Genomic DNA, 25,917 nt, shown 5'->3' with positions numbered 1-25,917 from the left:
CTAATGCTTCCTAGAAAATCTACATCTCAGGCCATTTCTGAGAGTGGCTGTCAGCCTGCCCCTCCTCCTGTACCTTTGGTGTTTAGGTACCAAAAGTCATCTGAAAGAACACACATTGCTCTCAATGATTAATATAAAGATGCTTATCTTTATGTCTTATGACTTTGAAATTGTGTGATAATCAACTCTCCTTGTTAAACTATCTGGGGATAATGAAAGACAAAGCTGAGACTATAAGTTGATTTGAAAACTGAGTTAACTATTATAATAAGTGGTTTCTGTATCATTCACATGTACAGCAGTTTAAACTTTCTTTTGCAAAGCATTTCACATGGTTTGATGTTTATTAAACATAACTTGATTTACTCTCTCTAAGCATAATAATCCCTATATTATATTCCAGTATATCATTTACCACTTAACTAATTCTGAACTGAATTCTACATCCCTGTGATATAGGACTTTCACAGCATTTTTTAAAATAATAAATTAATTTATTTTATTTATTTATTTTTGGCTGCGTTGGGTCTTCGTTGCCGCGCGTGGGCTTTCTCTAGTTGTGGCGAGCGGGGGCTACTCTTCCTTGCGGTGCACGGGCTTCTTGTTGCGGAGCACGGGCTCTCGGCGTGCAGGCTCAGTAGTTGTGGGATCTTTCTGGACCAGGGATCGAACCCGTGTCCCCTGCACTGGCGGAGGATTCTTAACCACTGCACCACCAGGGAAGTCCCTCACAGCTTTTTTATACATTTCTTTTCTTTACATTTCTAAGTGGAACTGATAGTTATTGACTCACTTCTGGAAATTTCTCACGAGCTTATTTCACTCTTTTGTAGAAAACTGGTGCCATTTTACCTTAACATTCTTATTGCTTCTCTTTAGTTTATTATGTGCCTCCTCTCACTGTTCTGGATTCTCTAAAAGAAAATTGGTACATGGAGTAAGGACTAGTGAAGGCTGTCTGAAGGTTTTCCTAGGCTACAGATGGCTCCCAGAATACCACTTAATGCACAGCCAGCTGCCCTCAGTGACAAGTTTTGTTTTGTTCTGTTTAATCCCTGTATTATGCCACACCTCTGATCTGTGGTGGTAATGGGGGCCAAGTTAATGCTTTTCAACTGTGAAATTCATTACATTAATATATAATGAGGTATAGTTTATTGAAACCTTGCCTAGGTTTTATAACTGAGACATCCCTGCCTGTCTAAAAAGAATCTGCAAAGCTGGAGAGGTAGCTCAGCCTCTCCATGGTCATGCTGTCCTGACTCTGCACCAATCTGATGGTTTAGATTGTGTTGGCAAGAAGGGGGAGAGGGAAGGTCATATGTCTTGTTCATCCATTCATAATTTGGCCAAGCCTGATCCTGGCTGTGGAGAGCAGGAGGCTTTGTCTGAACCAAGCAAGGCAGCCACCTCGTCTTCATGCCTACTTTCTGAAAGCACCATATGCCATGACCTGGAGTCCTGCTGAGAATTTCAGACCCTCTTGGCAGTCCCAGCTTATTCTCCTTAGCTTGATAACCACCTCAAGCAGGGCTCAGCAAACCTTTTCAGTAGGGGCCAGGTGGTCTTTTCAGTTTGTTGGCTATCCTGCCTCTGTCACAAGCATTCAACCTGCCATTGTGGTGCTGAAGCAGCCGAGGCCAATCCGGGAAGGAATGGGCGTGACTTTGTGCCACTGAATGAGTCTCCAGGCTCCAGACGCTCGCCTTGAGGCCCTGCACACTTTGACACACTTTAACTTGGCCCGATTTGAAGGCCCCTGGAGTCCTGAGAAGTATTTGCAAAGGAGCTAGACCTTGAAGTAAGAGTTCAGATTTCTGGGGATAATTTTAAATAGCCCCTTCTGGGAGTTGTTATGGAAGGAGGTGTGTCTGCAGAGGTCACCGGAGCTGTACAGAGAGGCTGTGAAGGACATGGGACAGTGAGCCTAAGAGTGGAGAGGAAACAGGTGGTTTTTAACTGGGTAATTAGGGAGGAATTATGGTCCCTCTCTGAATGTTAAAATGTTAGGAAAAAAACTTGGTATTATCAAAGAAACAAGAATTCTAAAGCTGGAGGGAACCTTGTTTTGGAAGTAAGAAAACCAGATTCCTGATGAATCTAAATCTTCTAAGCCACAGTCCAGTGGGCTTTCTCCTAGTCCTCCCTGCTTTTTCTGTTAAAATATACAATTACACAACATTTTTTCTTAAAAACAGTCTACATACCTGGAGGTTTTAAAGAAGGAACCCTATATGGTATAGTAAGAGGTATTTTTCTTAAGAGATTGCTTTCAGTTTTAAGCATCCCATTGTTTTTCTTTCCTGTTCTCGTATAGGTGGATAGCTTATGAAGGATCCAATTTCTTAGGAAGACAGATCCTACTCAAGCCTAATGAGATCCCGAATTGGACAGCATTCAGTGGATGGAAAACAATTGGTTCCCTCCGTCCTATGAAGCAGGTAAGGAGAAGAGAACCATATGATCCAAAATAGCTCCATTTCTTAGTAGAAAGGTCAAAAACCACAGCATCTGAACTATGGACCATTTCATTTAGTTTTCCATTTATGTTACAGGAGGATCTGATTAGGATGGGGATTTTATAGATTTTAACTAATTCATAAAATTGTACCTGAGGTCAGCACTGGGTTTTAGCTTTGAGTCCAGAGTCTTACTGACCTTGTTGCCTTTTGATGGGAAAATAAGTATCATAAGCTCTGTGGCAAGCAGTGGAAAGAAGAATGAACTCTGAGAGTGCACTAGTTTTACTTCCTAAGTACTTGGCTTTTTCCCCCCACTTATGTAATACTCAGGATGGATCCTGGCAATTTAATTAACAAAGTATTTATTGCACACCTACTGCTTGTCAGTCTTCTATTCAAAAGCTTCCCACTGCACTTCGGATATAGTCTAATCTCTTCAACGTGTCCTGTGTGATCTGGCTCCCCCTGGCTTCTCCAGCCTCATCTCTCATCATCTCCCACTCACACGCATGGCTGTTACATGCACCAGCGCACAGAGTGTTTTCCCACGCTTAACACAGGCTCTGCCCTCTGCCTAGAAGTTTCTTCCCTCATTCTTTGCCTGGCTAGTTCTTACTTCTCCTTCTAAGTTCATCTGTAGTGTCAGGTCCTCCAGGAAGCCTCTTTTACTCTCTCTCTAAATCCAGACTACATCCTTAAAGACCTGGTTCTTTTTCTACAAGACACTGCCTGCAGTTTGTAATGACATAGTTGTTGTTGGATTGGGTGCTTTCTCACTCTACTAGAAGCCCCGTGAAGGCAGGGGCTGTGCATATTTTGCTTATTACTCTACCCTGTCACAATGTCTGGCACACTGTAGGAACTCAGGGACTATTTGTTTAATGAAGGAATGAATGTATAAATGGATAGGTGAATGTTTGACATTATGCAGAAAAATTATGGAAGATATATAAGGGTAGACATGATTTTGGCCTTCTTGGAGCTTACATTTTTGTTGGGTAAAAAAACATGTCCAACTCAAAGCAGTAATATAAACTGCAAAATGGGGAGGGGCCAAGATGGCAGACTAGAAAGACCCTGAGCTCACCTCCTCTCACAGGCACACCAAAATCACAACGATCTGCAGAACAACCATCAATGAAAAAGACTGGAACCTACCAGAAAAGACATTCTATAACTAAAGACATATAGAAGGAACCACAATGAGTGGGAGGGACAGACTTGCAATATAATCAAATTACATGCCCCTGAGTGGGTGACCTAAAACCTGGAGAATAATTATATTGCAGAGGTTCTCCCAAAGGAGTGAGGGTTCTGAGCCCTACATTGGGCTCACCAGCCTGGGGGTCCTGTACCAGGAAGACGATCCCCCAGAGCATTTGGCTTTGAAGGCCAGTGGGGCTTAATTTCGGGAGCCCCACAGGACGGGGTAAATAGAGATGTCACTCTTAAAATGGTGCAAACAAAATCTCATACACAATGCCCAGGGCAAAAGCAGTAATTTGATAAGAACCTGGACCAGACCTACCTGCTGGTCTTGGAGAGCCTCTCAAAGAGGTAGGTGGCAAACGGATCAGTGAGCTGGAAGACAGAGTAGTGGAAATCACTGATGCTAAACAAAAGAAGAAAACAAATGAGGACAGTATAAGAGCCCTCTGGTACAACATCAAGCACACTTATATTTACATTGTAGGGGTACCAGAAGGATAAGAGCAGGAGAAAGGGCCTGAGAAAATATTTGAGACATAATAGCTGAAAACTTACCTAACCTGGAGAAAGAAACAGTCACGGTAGTCCAGGAAGTGCAGAGAATCCAATACAGGATTAACCCAAAGAGGAACATACCAAGACACATTGTAATTAAAATGACAAAAATTAAGGATAGAGAATATTAAAAACAGTGAGGGAAAAGCAACAAATAACATACAAGGGAACTCCCATAAAGCTATCAGCTGATTTTTCAGCAGAAACTGCAGGCCAGAAGGGAGTGGCATGATATAGTTAAAGTGATGAAAGGGAAAAACCTACAAGCAAGAATACTCTACCCATCAAGGTTCTTGTTCACATTTGATGGAGAAATCAAAATCTCTACAGACAAGTAAAAGCTAAAAGAGTTCAGCACAGCCAAACCAGCTTTACAACAAATGTTAGAGGAACTTCTCTAGGCAAAAAAGAAAAGGCCACAACAAGAAACAAAATTATGAAATGAAAAAGCTCACCGGTAAAGGCAAACAAGCAGTAAAGGTAGGAAATCATCCACACACAAAGCTAGTAGGGAGGTTAAAAAGCAAAAGTAAAATCATCTATATCCACAATAAGCAGTTAAGGGATACACAAAACAGTTAGGTGTAAAACATGACATCCAAAACAGTAATCATAAGGGGAGGAGAGTATAAATAGAGGCTAGTTAAAATGCATTTGAGATTAAGAGATCAGCAACTTAAAACAATCATTTATATATAGAGACTGCTATATAAATACCTAATGGTAACCATAAACCAAAAATCTACAACAGATATACACACAAAAAGGAAAAAGGAATCCAAACATAACACTAAAGAGAGTCATCAAATCACATTAGAAGAGAACAAAAGAAGAAAAAAGGGGAGAAAAGGGCCTATAAAAACAAATCCAAAACAGTTAACAAAATGGCAGTAAGAACATATGTATTGATAATTACCTTAAATGTAAATGGACTAAATGCTCCAACCTAAAGACACAGAGTGGCTGAATGGATACAAAAATAAGACCTGTATATATGCTGTCTACAAGAGACTCACTTTAGATCTAGAGACACATACAGACCAAAAGTGAGGGTTTGGAAAAAGGTATTCCATGCAAGTGGAAATCAAAAGAAAGCCAGAGTAGCAATACTTACATTAGACAAAATAAGACTTTAAAATACTGTTACAAGAGACAAAGAAGGACACTATATAATGATCAAGGGATCAGTCCAGAAGATGACATAACAATTGTAAATATATATGCACCCAACATAGGAGCACCTCAATATATGAGGTAAATATTAACAAACATAAAACAAGAAATTGACAGTAACAATAATAGTAGGGGACTTTAATACCCCATTCACATCAACGGACAGATCATCCAGACAGAAAATCAATAAGGAAACACTGACCTTAAGTGACACATTAGACCAAATAGATTTAATTGATATATAGAGAGCATTCCATCCAAAAGCAGCAAAATACACATTCTTTTCAAAGTATACCTGGAACATTCTCCAGGATATATCACACACTAGGCCACAAAACAAGCCTCGGTAAAGTTAAGAAAATTGAAATCATATCAAGGATCTTTTCTGACCACTGTGCTATGAGACTAGAAATCAGCTGCAAGAAAAAAACTGCAAAAAACACAAGCCTGTGAAGACTAGACAAGGCTAAACAACTAAACAACCAATGGATCACTGAAGAAATCAAAGAGGAAATCAAAAAATACCTAGGGACAAATGAAAATGAAAACACAACAATCCAAAACCTATGAGACACGGCAAAAGCAGTTCTAAGAAGGAAGTTTACAGCGATACAGGCTTACCTCAGGAAATAAGAAAAATCTCAAACAACCTAAACCTTATGCCTAAAGCAACTAAAGAAAGAAGAAACAAAACCCAAAGTTAGTAGAAGGAAAGAAATCATAAAGATCAGAGCAGAAATAAATGAAATAGAGACTAAAAGCACAATAGAAAAGATCAATGAAACTAAAAGCTGGTTCTTTGATAAACCGTTAGCCAGACTCATCAGGGAAAAAAAAAAAAAAAGAGGGAGAGGGCCCAAATCAATAAAATCAGAAGTGAAAAAGAAGTTACAGCTGACACCACAGAAATAGAGGCTCATAGGAGACTACTACAAGCAACTATCTGCCAATAAAATGGAAAACCTGGAAGAAATGGACAAATTTTTAGAAAGGTATAATCTCCCAAGACTGAAGCAGGAAGAAATAGAAAATATGAACAGACCAATTACCAGCAATGCAATTGAATCAGTAATTCGAAAACTCCCAACAAACAAAAGTCCAGGACTAGACGGCTTCACAGGTGAATTCTACCAAATATTTAGAGAAAAGTTAACCCCTATCCTTCTGAAACTATTCCAAAAAATTTCAGAGGACGGAACAGTTCCAAACTCATTCTCTGAAGCCAGCATCACCCCGATACCAAAACGAGACAAAGACATCACACCAAAAAAGAGAAGATTATAGGCCAATATCACTAATGAACATACATGCAAAAAGTCTCAACAAAATACTATCAAACCAAATCCAACAATACATTAAAAGGGATCATAGGGCTTCTCTGGTGGCACAGTGGTTGAGAGTCCGCCTGCCGATGCAGGGGACACGGGTTCATGCCCCAGTCTGGGAAGATCCCACATGCCGCGGAGCGGTTAGGCCCGTGAGCCATGGCCGCTGAGCCTGCGCGTCCGGAGCCTGTGCTCCGCAACAGGAGAGGCCACAACAGTAAGAGGCCCACCTACCGCAAAAAAAAAAAAAAAAAAAAAAAAAAAAAAAAAAGGGATCATACACCATGATCAAGTGGGATTTATCCCAGGGATGGAAAGATTTTTCAGTATCTGCAAATCAATCAATGTGATATACCACACCAACAAATTAAAGAATAAAAAAACATATGTTCATCTCAACAGATACAGAAAAAGCTTTTGACAAAATTCAACATCCATTTACAATAGAAACTCTCCAGAAAGTGGGCACAGAGGGAATATAACTCAACATAATAAAGGCCATATATGACAAACCCACAGCTAACATTATACTCAAGGATGAAAAGCTAAAAAAGTTTCCTCTAAGATCAGGAACAAGATAAGGATGTCCACTCTTGCCACTTTTATTCAATACAGTATTGAGAGTCCTAGCCACAGCAATCAGACAAAAAAAGAAATAAAATGAATCCAAATTGGAAAGAAGTAAAATTGTCACTGTTTGCAGATGACATGATACTATACAAAGAAGATCCTAAAGATGCCACCAGAATACTAGAGCTCATCAATGAATTCAGTAAAGTTGCAGGATCCAAGATTAATATGCTGGAATTTGTTGCATTTCTCTACACTAACAATGAACTATCAGAAAAAGAAAGTAAAGAAACAATCCCATTTACCATTGCATCAAAAAGAAAAAAACACCTAGGAATAAACTTACCTAAGGAGGCAAAAGACCTGTATTTGGAAAACCTTAAGACACTGATGAAAGAAATTGAAGACAACACAAACAGATGGAGAGATTTACCGTGTTGTTGGATTGGATGAATCAGTATTGTTAAAATGACCATACTTCCTCAGGCAATCAACATATTCAACGCAATCCCTATCAAAATACCAATGGCATTTTTCAAGGAACTAGAACAAATAATTTTTAAATGTATAATGGAAACAAAAGACCCCCGAATAGCCAAAGCCATTTTGAGAAATAACCGAGCTGGAGGCAGCACACTCCCTGACTTTGGACTATGCTATTGTACAAAGCTACAGTAATCAAAGCATTATGGTACTGGCACACAAACAGACACATACATCAGGAATAGGATAGAGACCCCAGAAATAAACCCATGTACCTACAGTCATTCTATGACAAAGGAGGCAAGAATATGTAATGGAGAAAAGACAGTCTCTTCAATAAGTGGTGCTGGGAAAACTGGAGAGCTACCCATAAAAAAAATCAAATTAGAACATTCTCTAACACCATATACAAAAATAAATGCAAAATGGATTAAAGACCTAAATATAATACTGGATAGTATAAAACCCCTAGAGGAAAACATAGGCAGAACACTGACATAAATCACAGCATTATTTTTTTGGATCCATCTCCTAAAGTAAAGGAAATAAAAGCAAAAATAAATGGGACCTAATTAAATGTAAAAGCTTTTGCAAAACGAAATCATCAACAGAATGAAAAGGCAATCTACTGAATGGAAGAAAATGTTTGCAAATGATATGACTGATAAGGGATTAATATACAACACATAAAAACAGCTTGTCTAGCTCAACACAAAAAACATACAACCTGGTTTTAAAATGGGCAGAAGAACTGAACAGACATTTTTACAAAGAGGAAGTGCAGATGGCCAACAGGCACCTGAAAAGATGTTCAACATCACTAACCATCAGAGAAATGCAAATTAAAACCACAGTGGGATATCACATCACACCTGTCAGAATGGCTGTTATCAAAAAGAAGACAAAAAAGAAATGTTGACGAGGATGTGGAGAAAAGGGAACCCTTATACACTGTTAGTGGGAATGTAAATTGGTTCAGCCACTGTGGAAAACAGTATGGAGGTTTTTCAAAAAACTAAAAATAGAACTACCATATGACCCAGCAATTCCATTCCTGGGTATATGTCCAAAAAAACCAAAAACATTAATTCAAAAAGGTACGTGCACCCCAATGTTCATAGCAGCATTATTTACCATTGCCAAGATATGGAAGCAACCTAAGTGTCCATCAACAGATGAATGGATAAAGAAGACGTGATGTGTGTGTGTGTGTGCGTGTACACACACACACACACACACACACACACGATGAAATACTACTCAGCCATACAAAAAATTGAAATTTTGCCATTTGCAGCAAAATTGTTGGACAAAAGTGCTGCCATTTGTAGCAACATGGTTGGACTTGGAGGGCATTATGCTTGGTGAAATAAGTCAGAGAAAAACAAATACTATAAGATATCACTTACATGTGGAATCTAAAAAATAACAAAAAAGAAGCAGATGCACAGATATAGAGAACAAACTAGTGGTTACCAGTGGGGAGACTGGGAAGGGGTAACATATAGGGAGGGGGAGTAGGAAGTAGAGACTATTGGCTGTAAGATAGGCCCAAAGATGTACAGTACAACACGGGGAATACAGCCAATATTCTGTAATAACTGTAAATGGAAAGTAACCTTTAAAAGTTGTACTAAACCTTTTTTAAAAAATTAAAAGCTAAGGGCTTCCCTGGTGGTGCAGTGGTTGAGAATCCACCTGCCGATGCAGGGGACACAGGTTCATGCCCTGGTCTGGGAAGATCCCACATGCCGCGGAGCGGCTGGGCCCGTGAGCCATGGCCACTGAGCCTGCGCGTCTGGAGCCTGTGCTCCGCAACGGGAGAGGCCACAACAGTGAGAGGCCCGCGTACCACAAAAAAAAAAAAAAAATTAGGGCTTCCCTGGTGGCGCAGTGGTTGAGAATCCGCCTGCCGATGCAGGGGTCACGGGTTCGTGCCCTGGTCCGGGAAGATCCCACATGCCGCGGAGCAACTAAGCCCGTGAGCCATGGCCGCTGGGCCTGCGCGTCCGGAGCCTGTGCTCCGCAACGGGAGAGGCCACAGCAGTGAGAGGCCCGCATACCACAAAAAAAAAAAAAAAAAAAAAATTAAAAGCTAAGAAAAGTGAAAAACAGTGTGTAATCATGTAAAAGCCACAGGCAATGCCTGATTCAGAGGAAGGAAGCATGAACATGTGTGGGAGTGGTGGGAGGTTTCACTGAGGGTAGGAACCCATGCTAGGCTTTAGGGGTACTGTGGCCAATGGATATGCCATTTGTACTTCTCTGAACCCTTTAGAAACACTTTCACAGTTGATTCCAACAATAGTCTTCTGGGGTGGGAGTTATTACAGTTGACTCTTGAACATGGGTTTGAAATACGTGGGTCCACTTATACTCCAATTTTTCCAATAAATGCTACAGCATTACAGTACTCCAGTGATCCGAGGTTGGTGGAATCCACAGGTGTGGAACCGAGGGTACAGAGGGCCGACTATACGTTGTGCTCAGATTTTCAAGTGCGCAGAGGGTTGTTGCCCTTCCCCCCTGCATTGTCTAAAGGTCAACTGTATTCCTGTTTTCTAGAACGAAAAATAAGGCTGAGAGAGAGAAAGCAAATTGGCAAAAGTCATCCAAGTGTCAGAACCAGGATTTGAACCCATACCGATTATGCTCTAAGATCTGTGTTCTTAAAACAACCACACCCTACTTTCTTCCAAAATAAGGGAAGCATTTACAGCGTGGTACCATATACTTCAGGCACTGAGCTGAGTGTAGGTAACATAGCGGGTATAAATGCCGAGGCTCTGATTTTCAGATCTGACATATAAGTGGTAAATAAGTGGTAGCCAATAGTTAACCCTAATTATTGGTCTTGATGCCCCCTTCTCTCTCTCGCTCTGTCACACACACACACATGCACACACCATGCTCATCTACCACTCTGGTTCTGTTGGTTCAAATCCTAGCTCTGCCACTCAGAAGCAGTACGACTCTGGGTGAGTCATTTCCTTTCTTGGCACCTCAGATTCCTCACTGGGGAAACGGTGATCACATTGCTTACCTCTCAGTATCACTGTGAGGGTTAAATAAGAGACTGACACAACATGTGGCTCATATTGCTGTGGTAACACATCTATTTTGAAAGGTTCTTTATTCACGATGTCCTTTGAGAGAACCAGAGATGCCCAACTGAGGAATACTAAACATCAGTGCACTTTCTTGGCAGAGTGTGTGGTACAGGATTTCCTGACCCTCACATCTTGCTTATTCCTCAGTCCTGTCACATGGGATGATGGGTAACCGCCCTGAAAAGCCGTGGGGAAAAAGCACGGCTGAAGTGGAATTTCAGTTTAGCTTTTACCGACTATATAAACATGCTTAATCCCATGTTGTTAGAAACTTTAGAAGCCAAGTTGGATGCTGAGAATATTTCCCTCACTTTTGAAAGGGGGTTCCTTGCTGGGGAAGGATGTCCCTCCCTATTGTTCAGGGCCCTGAGATAAAGAACAGCTAGAACAGTGGCCTCTGATTTCACATAGTTTTTTGACAGTTAACATTATATATCATTCTCCTTGCATTGTGCTTTGGGAAATTATTCCTGGTTAAACATTTAATTTCAAAATAATTTAATAGATTATTTTCCCTTTGTTTATTTAGGCCACAGCTTTGAAATGCAGCAAGGGAATTCTAGGTTTCTAAAACAGTATTATGGGTCCTATTTCCTTTTTGGTAAAGCTCTTGGCACTGCTTTAGTTCATATTCTTGTTTAGAAATTCAGGAATCATTAAAATGGGATCCTCTTTGAGCTTGGGAATTAGGAAGTCACTAAGGCACTTAACACTGCGTATCAGTGTTTCAATGTATAATTACAGAGGAGTCAGACTCCAAGTGTGTAATAAGGGTAGTTAGTACCTTGCTTGAGTTAATGGGTTACAACTGCGATGTTTGGTCCTAACATAATTGGAACTCTGTCCTCTGTGAAGGTCACACCTGTTTTCTTATATATATAAGGTAAGGAAACTGTAGCAAAGAATGTACTGAAGTGTCCAGAATTAATTGCAGTGGGAGATTTATAGAATTATATGATTTATAGACTTTTGAATTATAGGAATTTAAGTACCTACTGTTGCACTATGAATGTGGAAGTAGTGGTTTGAAACACTTAAAACATTTTGCCTAGTAGAGGTCTTTTCCACCTGCTTTAAATTACCAGATTTTAAAAAAAAAAATGTCTTTCTATTTGCTCATTTAAGTGTTCCGAATGTTTATTTCCTTAGGAAGGCAAACTTTAACTGGTCTCATGTTGACCCATCTTAAGTTTCAAAGTAGAATATTCATTGGTGGGTTTACCATGATACCTTGTTGAATTTACCTAGCACTTACATTTCTCAGAGTGGAAGTGCTCTTTTGTTAAATAACAGATCATGTGTTACTATTATTTGACAGGGCTGTAATTGGGATGCCAACACCTGACCCAAGGTGGGGATGTTAGGTGTCCTGTGTTATATTACATTAAGAGTGGAGGCCTAAGTCCTGGGGCTGAAAGAATAGTTTCTGTGGAGCTTCAGTCATGTGCTGTGTCCTCTTGTCATCTTATTTCACTGCCACTTTTGGAATCGGTCTCATTCCCTGTGTCTAAGAGTAACTAGTGCATTTCTGCACAGGCCTTACGGCATCAGGGTGAAGAGGGAGTGTTTTGGTGCGGACAAACCTGGCTCTTCCTTGTCTGCGTCACCCTTATTTATAAAAATGCAGGTCATAATTGTACTTTCTTGAGGGGTTTTTCTGGTCATTAATTCTGACAGATGATATACTGTGGCCCAGAAAGCATTTAGGACTAAGTCTCAATAAATAATAACTGTTACCCATAGAGGCAAGTCCCAGATTTAATATTTTATTTGAAAAGTTCTTGTATATATTCCAGGCCCAGGAGATGAAGTCCTTTGTTACCCAATTTTTGAATACTTACATAATGATCACCTACTTGCATGGTCTCTTTCCTTGAAATATTAAGGTCAACAAAGTGTAAACAAAGAAATCACCAGTGCTACTAGGGCCCTCAGCTACCTGGGTTTTTCAAGACCTCCCATAGCATTCATTTGGCACTTAATCATAGCTCAAGCCAGTATGTCTGATTATTGTACTGTCTCTGCTAAGTTGTTGTTACATCCATGTAGGTAGTACTCTGCCCTTAGGTAGTCTCCTACTCCTCTGCCTTCCTCAGGCTAGCTAGGACATAGTAGTTAGTGAATGAACCTCATTAAGTCCCTAATTCTGCACCGCCCCTTGCCATAATGGAGTGCGAGTGAATGAAACTATTACCTTTCACCCTTCCGGAAGAGTGTATTTCAGAAAAAATACAATAGAGACTGTACAGTTTAAGCTGTGTGCTCTGTGGTGTAAGGATTTGTTAATAGAAAATATTAATTTACGCACATCTGCTAAAGTGAAACAGATATAAATAAGCTAAAGTCTGTTACCTCTCACATCCCTCTCAAGCTCTCCTTTGGAAAGACTGATTTCCAGATTCAAAAGGTTTTTTCAAAATGTCTCTGTTCCTCCCGTCACAGCCTGCAGTGTACATTAGAATAAAGAACCGAGCCCAGGATGAGTATCTGACAGTCACCGGAAATGTAGCTGATACAAGGGCAACATCTGTGTGCCTTTCTCCCTACAGTGGGAAGAATACTCAGATCTGGCACTACTGTCGAGGACTCTTTAAATCCAAGGTAAACAACCCCACTGATAGTATACCCCGCTTTTCGATCTTTGGTCTTTTTCGCTTGGAAACCAGAATCTTGCCAAATCAAATGGCATGATAAAATAATGCAATTTCCTGTCAACAGTTTTTTGCATAATTATAAGAACATGGACATATATATTACTGAAGCATCTAGGTGAAATGGACTTAAAAACTAGATTTTCGGGCTTCCCTGGTGGCGCAGTGGTTGAGAGTCCGCCTGCCGATGCAGGAGACGCGGGTTCGTGCCCTGGTCTGGGAGGATCCCACATGCCGCGGAGCAGCTAGGCCCGTGAGCCATGGCCGCTGGGCCTGCGCGTCCGGAGCCTGTGCTCCGCGGCGGGAGAGGCCACAGCAGTGAGAGGCCCGCATACCGCAAAAAAAAAAAAAAAAAAAAAAAAACTAGATTTTCTACATCAAAAAATTCTCTACTTTAAAGTAAAAAGTAAGACTAACACATACCATGGATATTCCTAAATGGTTTTTTTAAACCAATGATAAAAGTCACTGTACCCAAACGGACAGTGTGCTTTTGTGAGACGTTCCTTACACTCTGTGGCCCAGATTAATTTAGCTGTCTTTGTGATTCCAAACATGTTGAAGCCTCCTCATCTTCAAAATATACAATGAAGGTAGAAGAAAGCTGCTGTTTTCTGGAGGAAGCTTAGAAAATAAAATGTAGGTTTCTTTGTATTTCTGCAACCCTTCCATTATGTTTGATGCTGTGGGGAATAAGACACCAGTTTTATTTTATCACCAGTGGATTAGTGACCATTTTCTCATGCTTCAACAAAAATGAAAAGCACTTAAAAGTAATTATTGTCTGGGTATCTTGCATATCACCCAATGTTTTTGTAAGAAAAACAGGCTCGACCTTACACATTTAAGCTAACAGGGATTCAACATTTAATTGTAATTCAACAAACCTTTGACCATCTGTTGTCAGATCCAGACCATCCTTTTAAAAACAAGTACCTCTAGTTCAGTACGTTTATTTCCATACCATCTCCTTCCCTCAGCCATAAAGAAGACTTAAAAAGTTGAGTGGATTTATAATTATGCTAGTTTTCTTTTGAGATTAGACAGTCATGTCTCTGATCTGTTCACATGAAAGAGAAGGGGCCCAATCCAAATGATTTTAGTAAACACAGTACTGCCAATTTATTTCTTGACCCTTTTAGGCCAGTGACACATGTCTCGATGTGATTGGTGGTCGAGACATACCTGGAGCTAAAGTTGCCCTGTGGACTGAACATGGGCAGTTCAGGCAGAAGTGGAGACTGAATAAAAATGGGACCATCAGCTCCTACCTCAGTGACCAACTTGTCCTTGATGTTAAAGGTAGGCCTGTGATGAAACCCAGTGTTCTGTGTCCTTGGATATTCATTTTAAATTCCAAGCCTCCTCCTCCTTATGGGTAAAAGAAGTCCTTATGCATAAGGGAAATATTAAATCATTTCTAATTATGCTTGAAAAAGTCGAGATATGCCATTTTAACAAACAAAACAATTAGCTAGGGGCTTCCCTGGTGGCGCAGTGGTTGAGAATCCGCCTGCCGATGCAGGGGATACGGGTTCGTGCCCCGGTCCGGGAAGATCCCACATGCCGCGGAGCGGCTGGGCCCGTGAGCCATGGCCGCTGAGCCTGCGCGTCCGGAGCCTGTGCTCCGCAGCGGGAGAGGCCACAACGGTGAGAGGACCGCGTACCGCAAAAAAAAAAAAAAAAAAAAAAAAATTAGCTATATATGGATCAAGAAAAAGCCTAAGGACCAAGCCTACAAGCCTGTACTGTTTATCGGTACAGTTGTAAAATTTTCATTTTCTACATGATCTTTAAGAACATTTCTAAATTTGAAGCATCATCAACCATAAAATGTCATCCATTTCCTAAAGAAATATTTCTCACTTTCTGTTGTGAATTGCCGTGGTCCTTAAAATTTACGGTCCTTTAAATTTATCATTTAAACTTGTTTTTGAGTTCAGCAAGGTCAGGGCCAATATTATTCAGTGCTGTTGCTTTGAGTTAGTCATAGTTAGTTAGTCATAGTTTCTACACTCGTGGTGTAGAAACTAAAACCCAGTACCTGACACTGAACTAGAGCACTCTCGGAGCACTGCGTTCTTAATCCCATTGTTAGGGCATGCCGCTTCTGCAAACATCTGTTACACCGCTTAGCTTTTCAGTCAGTCATAATGTCTGATTAGAGGTGAAGAATAGCTATGCCTGTTTAACCTCAGTTTCTCTTTTCAGACCGCTTTACAAATGACATATTACTCTACCCCAACAGTGAGTGGGCTGAGCAAAAGCTTGTGAAAACTGAGAAATTGCTAAGCACCTGTGTGAACAAATAATCTTGCCTTTTGGAATTTCTATTTTAGGAGGAAATTATTGTGACAAAACTTATGTAATTGTAAATGAGCCCCTGGAGGGAGAAGAAACACAGAAATGGGACATTGAAATATTGTGAGAGAATCTGCAGCATCCCTGAGAGAGAGCAAAGGGAGAAGGACCCTCAGGCCCCGTGAAAAGGAAGCTACCTGTCCTCATGCTTCTGGGATCACTGAGAAGAATGAACTTCTTCCCCAACCGTGAAGACTATTGTTCTTAACCATGGAAGAGCTCAAGATATTCTTGCCAGTCATTCAGCGTTCCTATGAAGAATGCGTTACCGATTTCTGGGAAAGGTTCTACTCCTGCTTGATCTCCAGCTTCGGTGAGCAAGTTTCTTGAAGTCTGTTCTCTCTCCTTTCCACCAAACACGAATCCTATTCCTGATAGCCATTATAGGACACTGGTGATGCTGTCATTCTGTGTTAGTTATTAATCTCCTAGTAGATGTGTGTGTGAATGCAAGGCACAGAGAAGCAGAGTCCTATAGGTCAAGTCATACTTTTAAAAAGATGAATAATTTTTAAGCAATATCCGAAAACATATTTAATAAACCTTACTATTAAGCTGCTGTACGAGATAAACATTAAAGGTTCCCTATTGAAGCGTTTATAACTGAAGCACCGTAAGTATTCACACTTGTAACTGACCCCAGGGAGGGACCTCAGCTTTGTAAGGAAAAGGCTCAAGTACAGGAGTGTTTTCTGTGGCTGTTCTTTGCTCGGGTCCTTCAAACTAAAAAAGCACAAATAGCCGGCGGCTGTCCTTGCACTCTAAGTATTAACAGAGACACCCTTCTGGGTGACAAGACTGTAAGTAACCAGGGCTTTACCTATCCTGGTTCTGAGACCTCACCTGATCTACCCTCAAGAAGTGTTTATAAAGACTCTGTCACCTACGTGTAAGAATAGTCAAATTTTTCTTTGCCTGAAGTAAAGGGAAATTTCAGATGTTCAAATTAAGACCAAGTAGTATTTGACCCTTGACTATACCACTCTACTTTATAAAATGTGACAGAAAACTCAGTTTTTCACTCCCATTTTAAATAGCTTTCATTCAAGCAAAATCAGCTAGGATACCGTCTTTGACTTAGTTTCAAGTAATCATTACCACCATCACTACACAGTTCTCAAGCATTTTTCCCTCCTGAGTTGGGCAACTGTTCCCTTCATCCCCAACTTTTGCCAGAAAGCAGAAAAAGGTCTGCTCTATTTTTATATACAGAAAGATTAAATTCTCCAATGGTATTTTTTAAAATATCAACCTATATGCACTTTAGAATGTAAAGTAACAGTGAACTGTTTAAACTCAAAGACCCACTATTTTGAGTAGTTTTTATAGAGACTTGGTCTTTCCATGTAAATATTATTGGTTTTTTTTTTTCTTCCCTTCAATCTCAGGCTCTTTTGTCATCTTTCAAACAACACCTGTAAAACTATTTTATGCCCACAGATGTGAGTGCCTGTTAGTGTGGCAGTATTATTTAATGAAACTGATGTTATAGGGTAACTTTATTTTAATGGGAGGCCTTGTGTATACACAAAGGTATGTATATTTTCACTGTAAAAAAACAAGTTAAAAAATTCTTCATGTTAATTGTTTAAAATTTTTCTAGAGCCAGTGAGGCTCTTTAAAGAAGTTGTTTCTTCCAAAGAACAAAGACAAAGCCAGGTAACAACATTTAAATTTAAATGATACATTTATTGAGCTGTGCCTTTTCTACCACACTGGATTAAATAAACTTGTCAAGAAGTAAGTACTGTTTTTGTCACCTGGGACATTTAGTAATTTGCTGTTCTTTCTTCTATGTACCTCTGTTAGTACATATGGCCAACTGGTCACCTGTAACAGTAGGTCTCATGTTATTAGATACACAGGTAAGGAAAGTTTCATTCATTATGTCCTTGGTTCAAAGCAACAGGGGCTCCCTAGCACGTAAATCTTTGCAGAATCAAGTGTCTACTATTTTGTATATACATATTAAAAAAGAAGCAAAGGCACTAGACTACTTGGATTAAACATTCTGTCCAGAGGGATAATACCAGGCTTTGCTTTTCCTCATCTGTAGTAAGTTTCAGGTCCTTGACAGAAATAGCTGAACTGTTCCAAATTTGCTTCAGTGCATCGATATGTGATAAAGGAAAGCGAAGTCCATGAGACTGAAAAAAGATAAACTGTTTAGTCACTTAGGTGGCATTTTCCATAATTCTCAATACATCATTATTAATATCCTTCACAAGTATGAAACTTGTTTCAGACAAGCTACTTACAAAAACTGTCATTAGATAACTTATGAAAGTTGCTAATTCCCATATGAAAACTCAGACTTCATGAAAGGTATTCTATTTTATAGAGTAAGGAATATTAATCATTTGAAATGCTTCACATTTGTTACACCTTTCCTACAAGGCCACAGGTCCTAGTAGCTTTTAAAGCGGGTGTATATATCACAGAAATGTCTGACTTAATCATCCCTGTGCAAGGGCTGTCAATTTGTGAAATGTTAAGTCCACACTGCAGTCATAAAAAAGGTCATCACCCATAAATCAAAGGTAACAGATTCTTCCCAGCCACCACCAAATCACAGGAAAGACATGCATTTTAGGTTGGAACAAACCTCTGTTTCCTCATTTCCCATCATGTGTGTCTCTCTCCTATTCTTTAAGGAATGATAGATGTAAACCATCTTCTCTCGAGTTTCATCCTTAAAAAAAAACAAAGCAAGTCGTCAACACCAAAATATTGAGCACTTCAATACCAGGAGGGTTTTCCAATAACAAAGGTCAACACCAAGAAAAATCTTAATGCCTCAGTGCTTAAGTGAAATTTATTGAACACTAAAGAATCCTGGCAAAAGGTTATGAGATACAGATAAATAGATATATCCACACGCAATGTAGAATGAACGTATTTCCTTATAGTGCTCACAGATTACTATTTGTATGCAGCAAATAACCACTCAAGTCATTTTTTAAAAAGATAACAGCATCTTCAGAAACTTGATTTAATGAAAAAGCAACCATTTATATATCAACTTACCAATGAAACATTCAAGTTTTTCATTTCATCATACCTGCACTTTTTGCATCAGAAAAATTTGACATTCCAAGGTATACATAAATGGACAATTTATGAACACCACAGAGTAAATATTAATTCCTAAGAAATACCAGCTATGTGATCTATAAAAACTTCTATTCCACGTAAAGTAGGCTCCCGAATGGTCTCTACTTCCCTTCCCTCTCCACCCGCCTTAACACAGTGCAGTTTATTATCTCTTCCAGAACCTTTAGAAATTCCTTGTCACTTCTCACTCAGATGAGGACCAAAAGCCTTAGCCTGAAATAGAATGCCTCAAACTGATTGACTGGTTATCAGAATAACTAGGGTTTTCTTTTTTTTAATGGGGATGTGGGAGTATATACTTTTGAGGTTTTATATATATGTTATAAACCAGTCTTCTCCAGGTCTGGCCCTGATGGCTGGAAAAATTTGGTTATGAAGACATCTAGGTGACCCCCAACTCTCATCCCCTCCAGACAGTCACTGGACACCTCCCAAGAAAGCTGATTAGGAGGAACAGGGTGAAACCACAGGGCATGGGAGAGTTCCCAAGGGCTTTAGGGTTGTGTGGGGTTCTTTCAAAATAAATGCAGAGGCTCCACACCAGATGAGGCCCAGGAACTTATAATTTCTAAAAATATTCCAGTTGATTGTAATCAGCCTGTTTGGGGAACCACTGGGCAAGGTGGCAAGGTTATGGAATGTAGATTTTCCTCTCCATCATCTACAGAATAGAGATTTTTTGAGAAGAACCATCAACAAAACCATATGTAAAGGCAGGTCTGCGCCGTTTACAGGATGGGAGAGGGACTGAGACAGGGAGACGCATGAACAGGGTCTGCGGCCGTCTGAGCAAAGGCAACCTGGCCTGAATTAGGAGACAGAGACCAGACATTGCTAATTCGAGGAAAGAAGGAGGGTTCTGTGGGGCCGAGGACAAGCCCTCAAATGCCCAACAGGCAGGAAACCTTGGAACCATAACAGTGAGATCTGGGCATGATCTGATCTAAAGACATGGCATTAAGCTGTGAGGAGGTGGATGCCCAGAGGAGGAGGGCGGGGACATTTGTCAGTCTGATGACCTGAGGCCTGCGATGGAAATGCCCTGAGAAGAGCAGAACCCTCTTCCCCTCTGGATACTCACGGATGGGTCCTGATCGGGTCCTACAGTGAGGACGACGTGGTCTCTAAACTGCAGCCTCACAGTGCTTTCCAACCCCGGTAACTGTCCACCTAGAAAACCCAGAGAGAGGGAAAGCCAGCCCTCAGAGAGGAAAGCAGCATGCTCAAACTTGCTTGCAGGAGCAACTATTTAGGAAGTACACTTAGTAACAATTTGCAGTTGAATCCAAATGTGGGGCACCCTCTTCCAACTCAAGTATTTGCTCTCCCCGACATTTACGGTGATCTGAAAAGTGTAGCTTACATCCCGATGGAGCTCATCCTTATACTGAAGACACACATAACAGACTTCTGTTGTTATCTATCTAATTGTAAGTTCATTAAATAGTTGTCACCAGTACCCGGGGAGCACACACTATCACAGTACAGACAGGGCCACCGTGCCTTTTGCACACAACGCTCTCACGTCTCCAGTTTCTATCCCCTGCTTGCTCCACATGTGGACTCTGAAAGGACTTCCTGAGCTCAAAGTGCACCACCCCTCCAATTTCTAGTTGCATGACCATGGCAAATTATTCAGCCTGTGTAGGTCAAGTGCAGTGTCATAAAAAAGCCACCTAATAAAGTCCACAGAAAAAACTACTCTTTCCTAGATTGGATTTAACTTAGTGAAAAAGCAGCCACTACAATCAGACCAGCCTTACAGGGTCTCCTGGTTGGAGAAAGAGTTGAGGGATCACAACTTTATTGACTATAAGGACTAAGGCAAGGAAAACTTTGGATAAAATATCCTGGGCCGGGGCTTCCCTGGTGGCGCAGTGGTTGAGAGTCCACCTGCCGATGCAGGGGATACGGGTTCGTGCCCCAGTCCGGGAGGATCCCACATGCCGCAGCCCATGAGCCATGGCCACTGGGCCTGCACATCCGGAGCCTGTGCTCCGCAACGGGAGAGGCCACAATAGTGAGAGGCCCGCGTACCGCAAAAAAATAAATAAATAAAATATCCTGGGCCATAAGCTGATACTCAGAACACTGGTCTGCTAAAGATTAAAATATGTGCTGGGAAAACGTGCTATTTTGAGTAGATGCTATAAAAAACAAATTTTAAACCTCCCCCGCAGCAGAGACTATAATAAAAATGTACATAGTATCAGTGTTAGAAGGGACCTTGTAGAGTGTGTATCTCGGTGGTTCTCCACTGGTGATAAGGCTTTTATGAAAATTAATGAAAATGAAACTCTCCCTCTACCTGACTAAGAGAGAAGCAGCCTGAGAGCCAGCCTGGCACTCAGGGCTGTGTCTCCGTGTTCTCCTGCTGAACATAGGCCATTACACAGAACCCCGATATTAAGCAAGGCCACGCTGTGACTGAGAGAGATCGAGACAAAACCAAGACCACTTCATCATCAGGTCAGAACTCAGGCCAAAGCAAGGACACTGTCAAACCACAGAAGTGACCAAACATGCCCTAGCCTGGCTAATCTCAGTGACCACTGCTGCTGCTGCTTTACCATTTGTCACTTTGGCTTCATTTCACTCCTCCTGCTCCTAGCTAAGTTTTACAGGAGACCCAGTCCGAGAATCCCTCCTTCTTCCCGACAGCACTCAATCCCAGGCAAAGCCCTGCTTCCTTGAACCCTCCTGAAAATCATCTAACTCAAACCCAAATCCTATAAATCCTTTCCAACATCCTTGTACTGAGGTGCCTACAGCCCCCAATGGCATGCTATCTTCCCTGTTACAAGTCAATAAACCCAGCTTTGTCCAGCTACAGGAGTGTGGTGTGGTCTCTGCTCCGGAACACCGATATCACCATCCACCCCGAAGTCTATCAAGGTCATCTGTACCTTAAACCTGTCACAAAATAGTCACCTGGGACTTGGGAGAAGGTCTGATAATCTTGGGGCATTCTGGTAGTTCCCCTACCGATGGCAACATTGTACCCATCGCTGAGTTAATTCCAACAAGATTATTTCAATGTTCAAGTTCTTAAAACTTCCTGAAGATGATGGATTCCAGAGGGGCCATAAACACACATACTCCTCACCCCAAATCACAGGGCTCTCATTCCCCATCAGGCTGCATGTCCTGCCCAACCTCACACCAAGGATAGGCCCACATTAATCCTCAAATGCTTCATACATTCCATCAGCTCAAAGAGGTGCCCACCCAGAAAAGCTCAAAATATCCCATGTTAGCCCCTGACCACCTAGAAGAAAAGAGCAAGCTCTACCTGGTGTTGAAAGCTCTGCTCCATCTCCCAAATAGTAAGGTGGGAGTCTGTTCATAGCAAAATCCTTCTTCATGTCTGCTGAAAGCAGTTCTTTGGTGCCCTCCAGCCGGTCTGCAAGCATCCTCAGAAAGCCACTTAATTTTCTTGTTGCAACGGCTGTGGTTTCCACCTGCTAGAAACACAGAAGTGAGTCCGGGCCCAGACTCCAGCGACCTTACTGCCCAGGTCCCCGTCCCTGGAGTCGTCCACCGAGCATCATCACCCAGGGCAGATGCAGACCCACGTCACTCCCTTAAGACAGTATCCCGTTTTTGTTTTTGTTTTTGCGGTATGCGGGCCTCTCACTGTTGTGGCCTCTCCCATTGCGGAGCACAGGCTCCGGACACGCAGGCTCAGCAGCCATGGCTCACGGGCCCAGCCACTCTGCGGCATGTGGGATCTTCCCGGACCGGGGCACGAACCCGTGTCCCCTGCATTAGCAGGGGGACTCTCAACCACTGCGCCACCAGGGAAGCCCAGTATCCCTTTATTTCCTTATAACCACTGTTCATCCTAAGCTGCCTACCGTTTGCAAAAAAAAAAGATCAATTTTCAGGATTTTGCCTGAAAAGAGGGATCCCTGGGAATATGGTACAGTCTCGGCTTTGCCTTTTGAAAAGCAAATCACTGTCTAAGGTGACTGCTTCAGACCGTGAAAGCACCCTTTGCTCAACTCAGCACTAATGCACTCATCTTCTCAAAACTAGCCAACAGGGCCGCTGTTTCAAAGGTAAAACCAGGATGGACAGGAAAGCCAGGGAGCACACCAAGGCCAGGCTCTCCAGTGGGTCTCTCCTAACTAGTGATCTCACGTGTGCTCAGAGGCTACAGTTCCCAAGCCAGGTTAGTTATTCATTCAACCACTGATTCAGCCAGCGTTACCAGTGCCCACCGCTGCCGCCATGAAGTACAGGAAGCGGGCCGCCTGCACAACACTGCTGGTCCTTTGGGTGGCATGCAATGTGCAGCACTCCATTCGTTCTGCAAACCACCGCGCCCGGGAGAAGACAAGCTCGGCTCACACGGGGAGGATTCTGGGGTCCCGACGAGGGAGCCACAGCTTCAGCTGTCCTGGGCCGTGGTTACCCCTCCCTTGCCACCTGCGTTTACTCCTTACCAGGAGCAGCTGCCGGGGTATGCCGGCCCGTAGCTCTACGTCTGCCTTTGCAGTATCAAACACGAGCCCTGAAATGGTGTCCAAAAGGAAATCTCCCCATGAACTGGAACATGTACCAAGAAAAAAAAAAAGAGTGAACACATAAGAAATGTGCATAGAACACTGATTACTAAAAGCCTAAAGCTACAAACTGTCACACCAATTCCCCTGCCCTGACATCTTGAGTTCCACTAATTTCACATTACTCAGAGTAAAGACTTACGGCCTTCATCAGTCAGAGTCTTCCCTTCCTCCCCATCCCAGACACTCAGGTGCAAAATTAAAGGTGGGAAGCTAGGATTCCTTCATGATTTGTCTTAAACGTAAAGATACCAGAGAATTAATTACAGACTGTCATAAAGTAGGAAGGTCCAAGGAACCAATTTTTTTTTTAATGTTTTCAACTGTATAACACAGAGCCTTGAAGAGAGCTTTGCAGGAAACTTTAACCCTCAATCATTATAGGACCTAAAAAGATTTTTATGTGTAAAAAATCCAAAAGCAACACATTTAGTTAGGGTAACAGCAAGATCCCCGGACTGTGTAATCATCTGAACAGTTAAACACTACATTTTCCTTTGTCCCTTATAAAAAAGAGGGGTACTCTCCCTCAGCAAAATATCCAACATCAACAATTTCAAAACAATTGATTTTGCAACTTGTTAAACTCTGGCAGTGGTTTTACCGGGGTAGGAGATAGAAGCCAGAGGCGAAAAATACCATCTCGGGAGGCGCATCAGTGTTCAACCGCCTCTGCTTCCTCTGGGGCCTTTAGAATCGCCAGCTCCTCAGTGTGTGCCAGTGTGAGAAGCACACGCTGTGGGGCTGCTCTCTTTAAACACTTCTGAGCTGTTTAAAATTTTTCTCTGTGTCACCAGCAGATTTCAAATTGCTGGCTACATGCAAAATGGAAATTCACAGTATGACTTTTGCTTCTCACTCAGTAAGCAAAATTAACACTTTTATGCTTCCCGCCTGGAAAAGTGACAAAAGAGGACAAAAGCCACATGAGAGACACTTCCCCCACGACGTCCACTCCTCCGTGGTAGCCTCACCCACCACTTGGGACAATGCTACACCCACCCTCACACCTTTGATTGAACTTCGACCTGGAAGACACATACAGACCTTTCAGCAGCATGAAATAATATCGTCCTTTGAAGGATCCCAGGTACAAGTCACGCAGCAGTAGCTCACGGAGGAGTTTTAAGTGCCGTTAAATTGAGCTCTGTGTTCTTCTAGGAAAATGGATCTTGGGCCTTTCCAAAGTTCGGAAATAACACCTCTGGAGGGGCTCACTTTGGTAAAGCAGCCAGATCGACAGGCCACACTGTCTCATACGGCTGGCCCTAAATGTTCCAACAATGCTACCCTTGCGAGGGGTTAGGAAAAGGCCCAAGTCCTCACTCCGCCACAGGCCTTAAGGAGCACCAGGACCAAAGCATAGGGGCATCTGCGGGGAGCGACGGTCCTCGAGTTATATCTGTCCCGTTCCAGCACCAGCCCCGCTGACAAAGGCACAGGTCAGCATCCAGCTGAGATACACGGGTCACGGTGCCTACCCACAGCCCCCGGCAGGCATCCTCTGTAACTCAGACTGCTCTTCCCCAGCCCTGCCGCCTGCAGAGGGGGAGGGTGGGAGGGACCAGGGAAGGCTACCAGTTCATCCTGGGGACTGGGAAACAGCGAGTCAGGCACTCAGTGGAAGCAAAAGCTAATAGGTTCAACGAGATCGAGGGAGGTCAGAGAAGTAACTGAGGATGCCTTGTGATGAGCCAATGTTGTGAGTAAATAGAAACCGAGGAAGGTAAACAAGGGAGCAAAAACTGATGACTAGGAGACGAAGAGAGATGAAAAAGAGGGAGAATTAGAGAAAAAGGGAGCAGCTGAGTAACATCAACGGCGGGGCACCAGAAGATGCCCACTCACGGGGCCAAACTGTCAATATGTGGCTGCCAAGGCCCAGAGCTGCTTTGGTCCAGAACGAACTTCTGGCTCAGCCTCCCTGCAGCCTGCCCTTCCCCAGTTCCTACGACCCGCCCCCTCAGTCACCCCTGCTCTTCTTGAGCTGCCCTCAGAGACTGTTTCTCGCTATGCAAGGCACCTAACCAGCCACGGTGATAAGGGCATTTTACATCAAGGAAGCCCCAAACAAGCTCTGGCTTCTACTTGTGGGCAAAGAGAGCTGAACTTCAGGCCAGACTCCAGCTAGCTCCTCCTGTCTCTTAAAGACAGGGGGTTCACTTCTTGCTGAAAAGCCAGATGAGGAGGCAGAAGAATGCTTACTTGTCCTGCAAGATACAGCTTTGAAGTCGGGAGGCAACTGACTGTCCCTCAGGCCGGGAATATCCTCTCCTGCTCTGACCTCCTGACCCACCTCTACTTACTCATCCTGTAAATCTCCCTCAGCTTGGGTG

General features: G+C 42.2%; 2 protein-coding genes across 13 annotated transcripts in view; one reads left to right on the top strand and one right to left on the bottom strand.

The window, feature by feature from the left end:
* CRYBG3 (crystallin beta-gamma domain containing 3) overlaps nucleotides 1–17,664 on the top strand; it is a 116,232-nt gene extending 98,568 nt beyond the window's left edge. For 2 of the 3 annotated variants that reach the window (XM_059065697.2, XM_067034850.1), the window contains 4 exons: nucleotides 2,318–2,441; nucleotides 13,330–13,488; nucleotides 14,681–14,840; nucleotides 15,878–17,664. In XM_059065697.2, the coding sequence (XP_058921680.1) occupies nucleotides 2,318–2,441; nucleotides 13,330–13,488; nucleotides 14,681–14,840; nucleotides 15,878–15,966 (532 nt within the window). In that variant the 3' untranslated portion in view covers nucleotides 15,967–17,664. The remainder of the gene's footprint in view (nucleotides 1–2,317; nucleotides 2,442–13,329; nucleotides 13,489–14,680; nucleotides 14,841–15,877) is intronic. The other variant, XR_010840801.1, reaches the window with a different exon arrangement.
* The window catches only part of RIOX2 (ribosomal oxygenase 2), a 43,324-nt gene continuing 34,974 nt past the window's right edge, over nucleotides 17,568–25,917 (bottom strand). For 6 of the 10 annotated variants that reach the window (XM_067034863.1, XM_059065707.2, XM_067034866.1 and 3 more), the window contains 5 exons: nucleotides 23,462–23,564; nucleotides 22,306–22,477; nucleotides 20,095–20,183; nucleotides 18,505–18,591; nucleotides 17,568–18,046 (listed from right to left, as the gene is read on the bottom strand). In XM_067034863.1, coding sequence (XP_066890964.1) covers nucleotides 17,888–18,046; nucleotides 18,505–18,591; nucleotides 20,095–20,183; nucleotides 22,306–22,477; nucleotides 23,462–23,564 — 610 coding nt within the window. In that variant the 3' untranslated portion in view covers nucleotides 17,568–17,887. The remainder of the gene's footprint in view (nucleotides 18,047–18,504; nucleotides 18,592–20,094; nucleotides 20,184–22,305; nucleotides 22,478–23,461; nucleotides 23,565–25,917) is intronic. The other 4 variants (XM_067034867.1, XM_067034864.1, XM_059065705.2 and 1 more) reach the window with 1 other exon arrangement.

This window comes from Kogia breviceps, chromosome 5 (assembly GCF_026419965.1).
Source record: "Kogia breviceps isolate mKogBre1 chromosome 5, mKogBre1 haplotype 1, whole genome shotgun sequence".
In the NCBI taxonomy this organism is placed as follows: Eukaryota; Metazoa; Chordata; class Mammalia; order Artiodactyla; family Physeteridae; genus Kogia; species Kogia breviceps.
The sequence above is the reverse complement of the archived record's forward strand: the minus strand, read 5'-3'. Positions and strand labels throughout refer to the sequence as shown.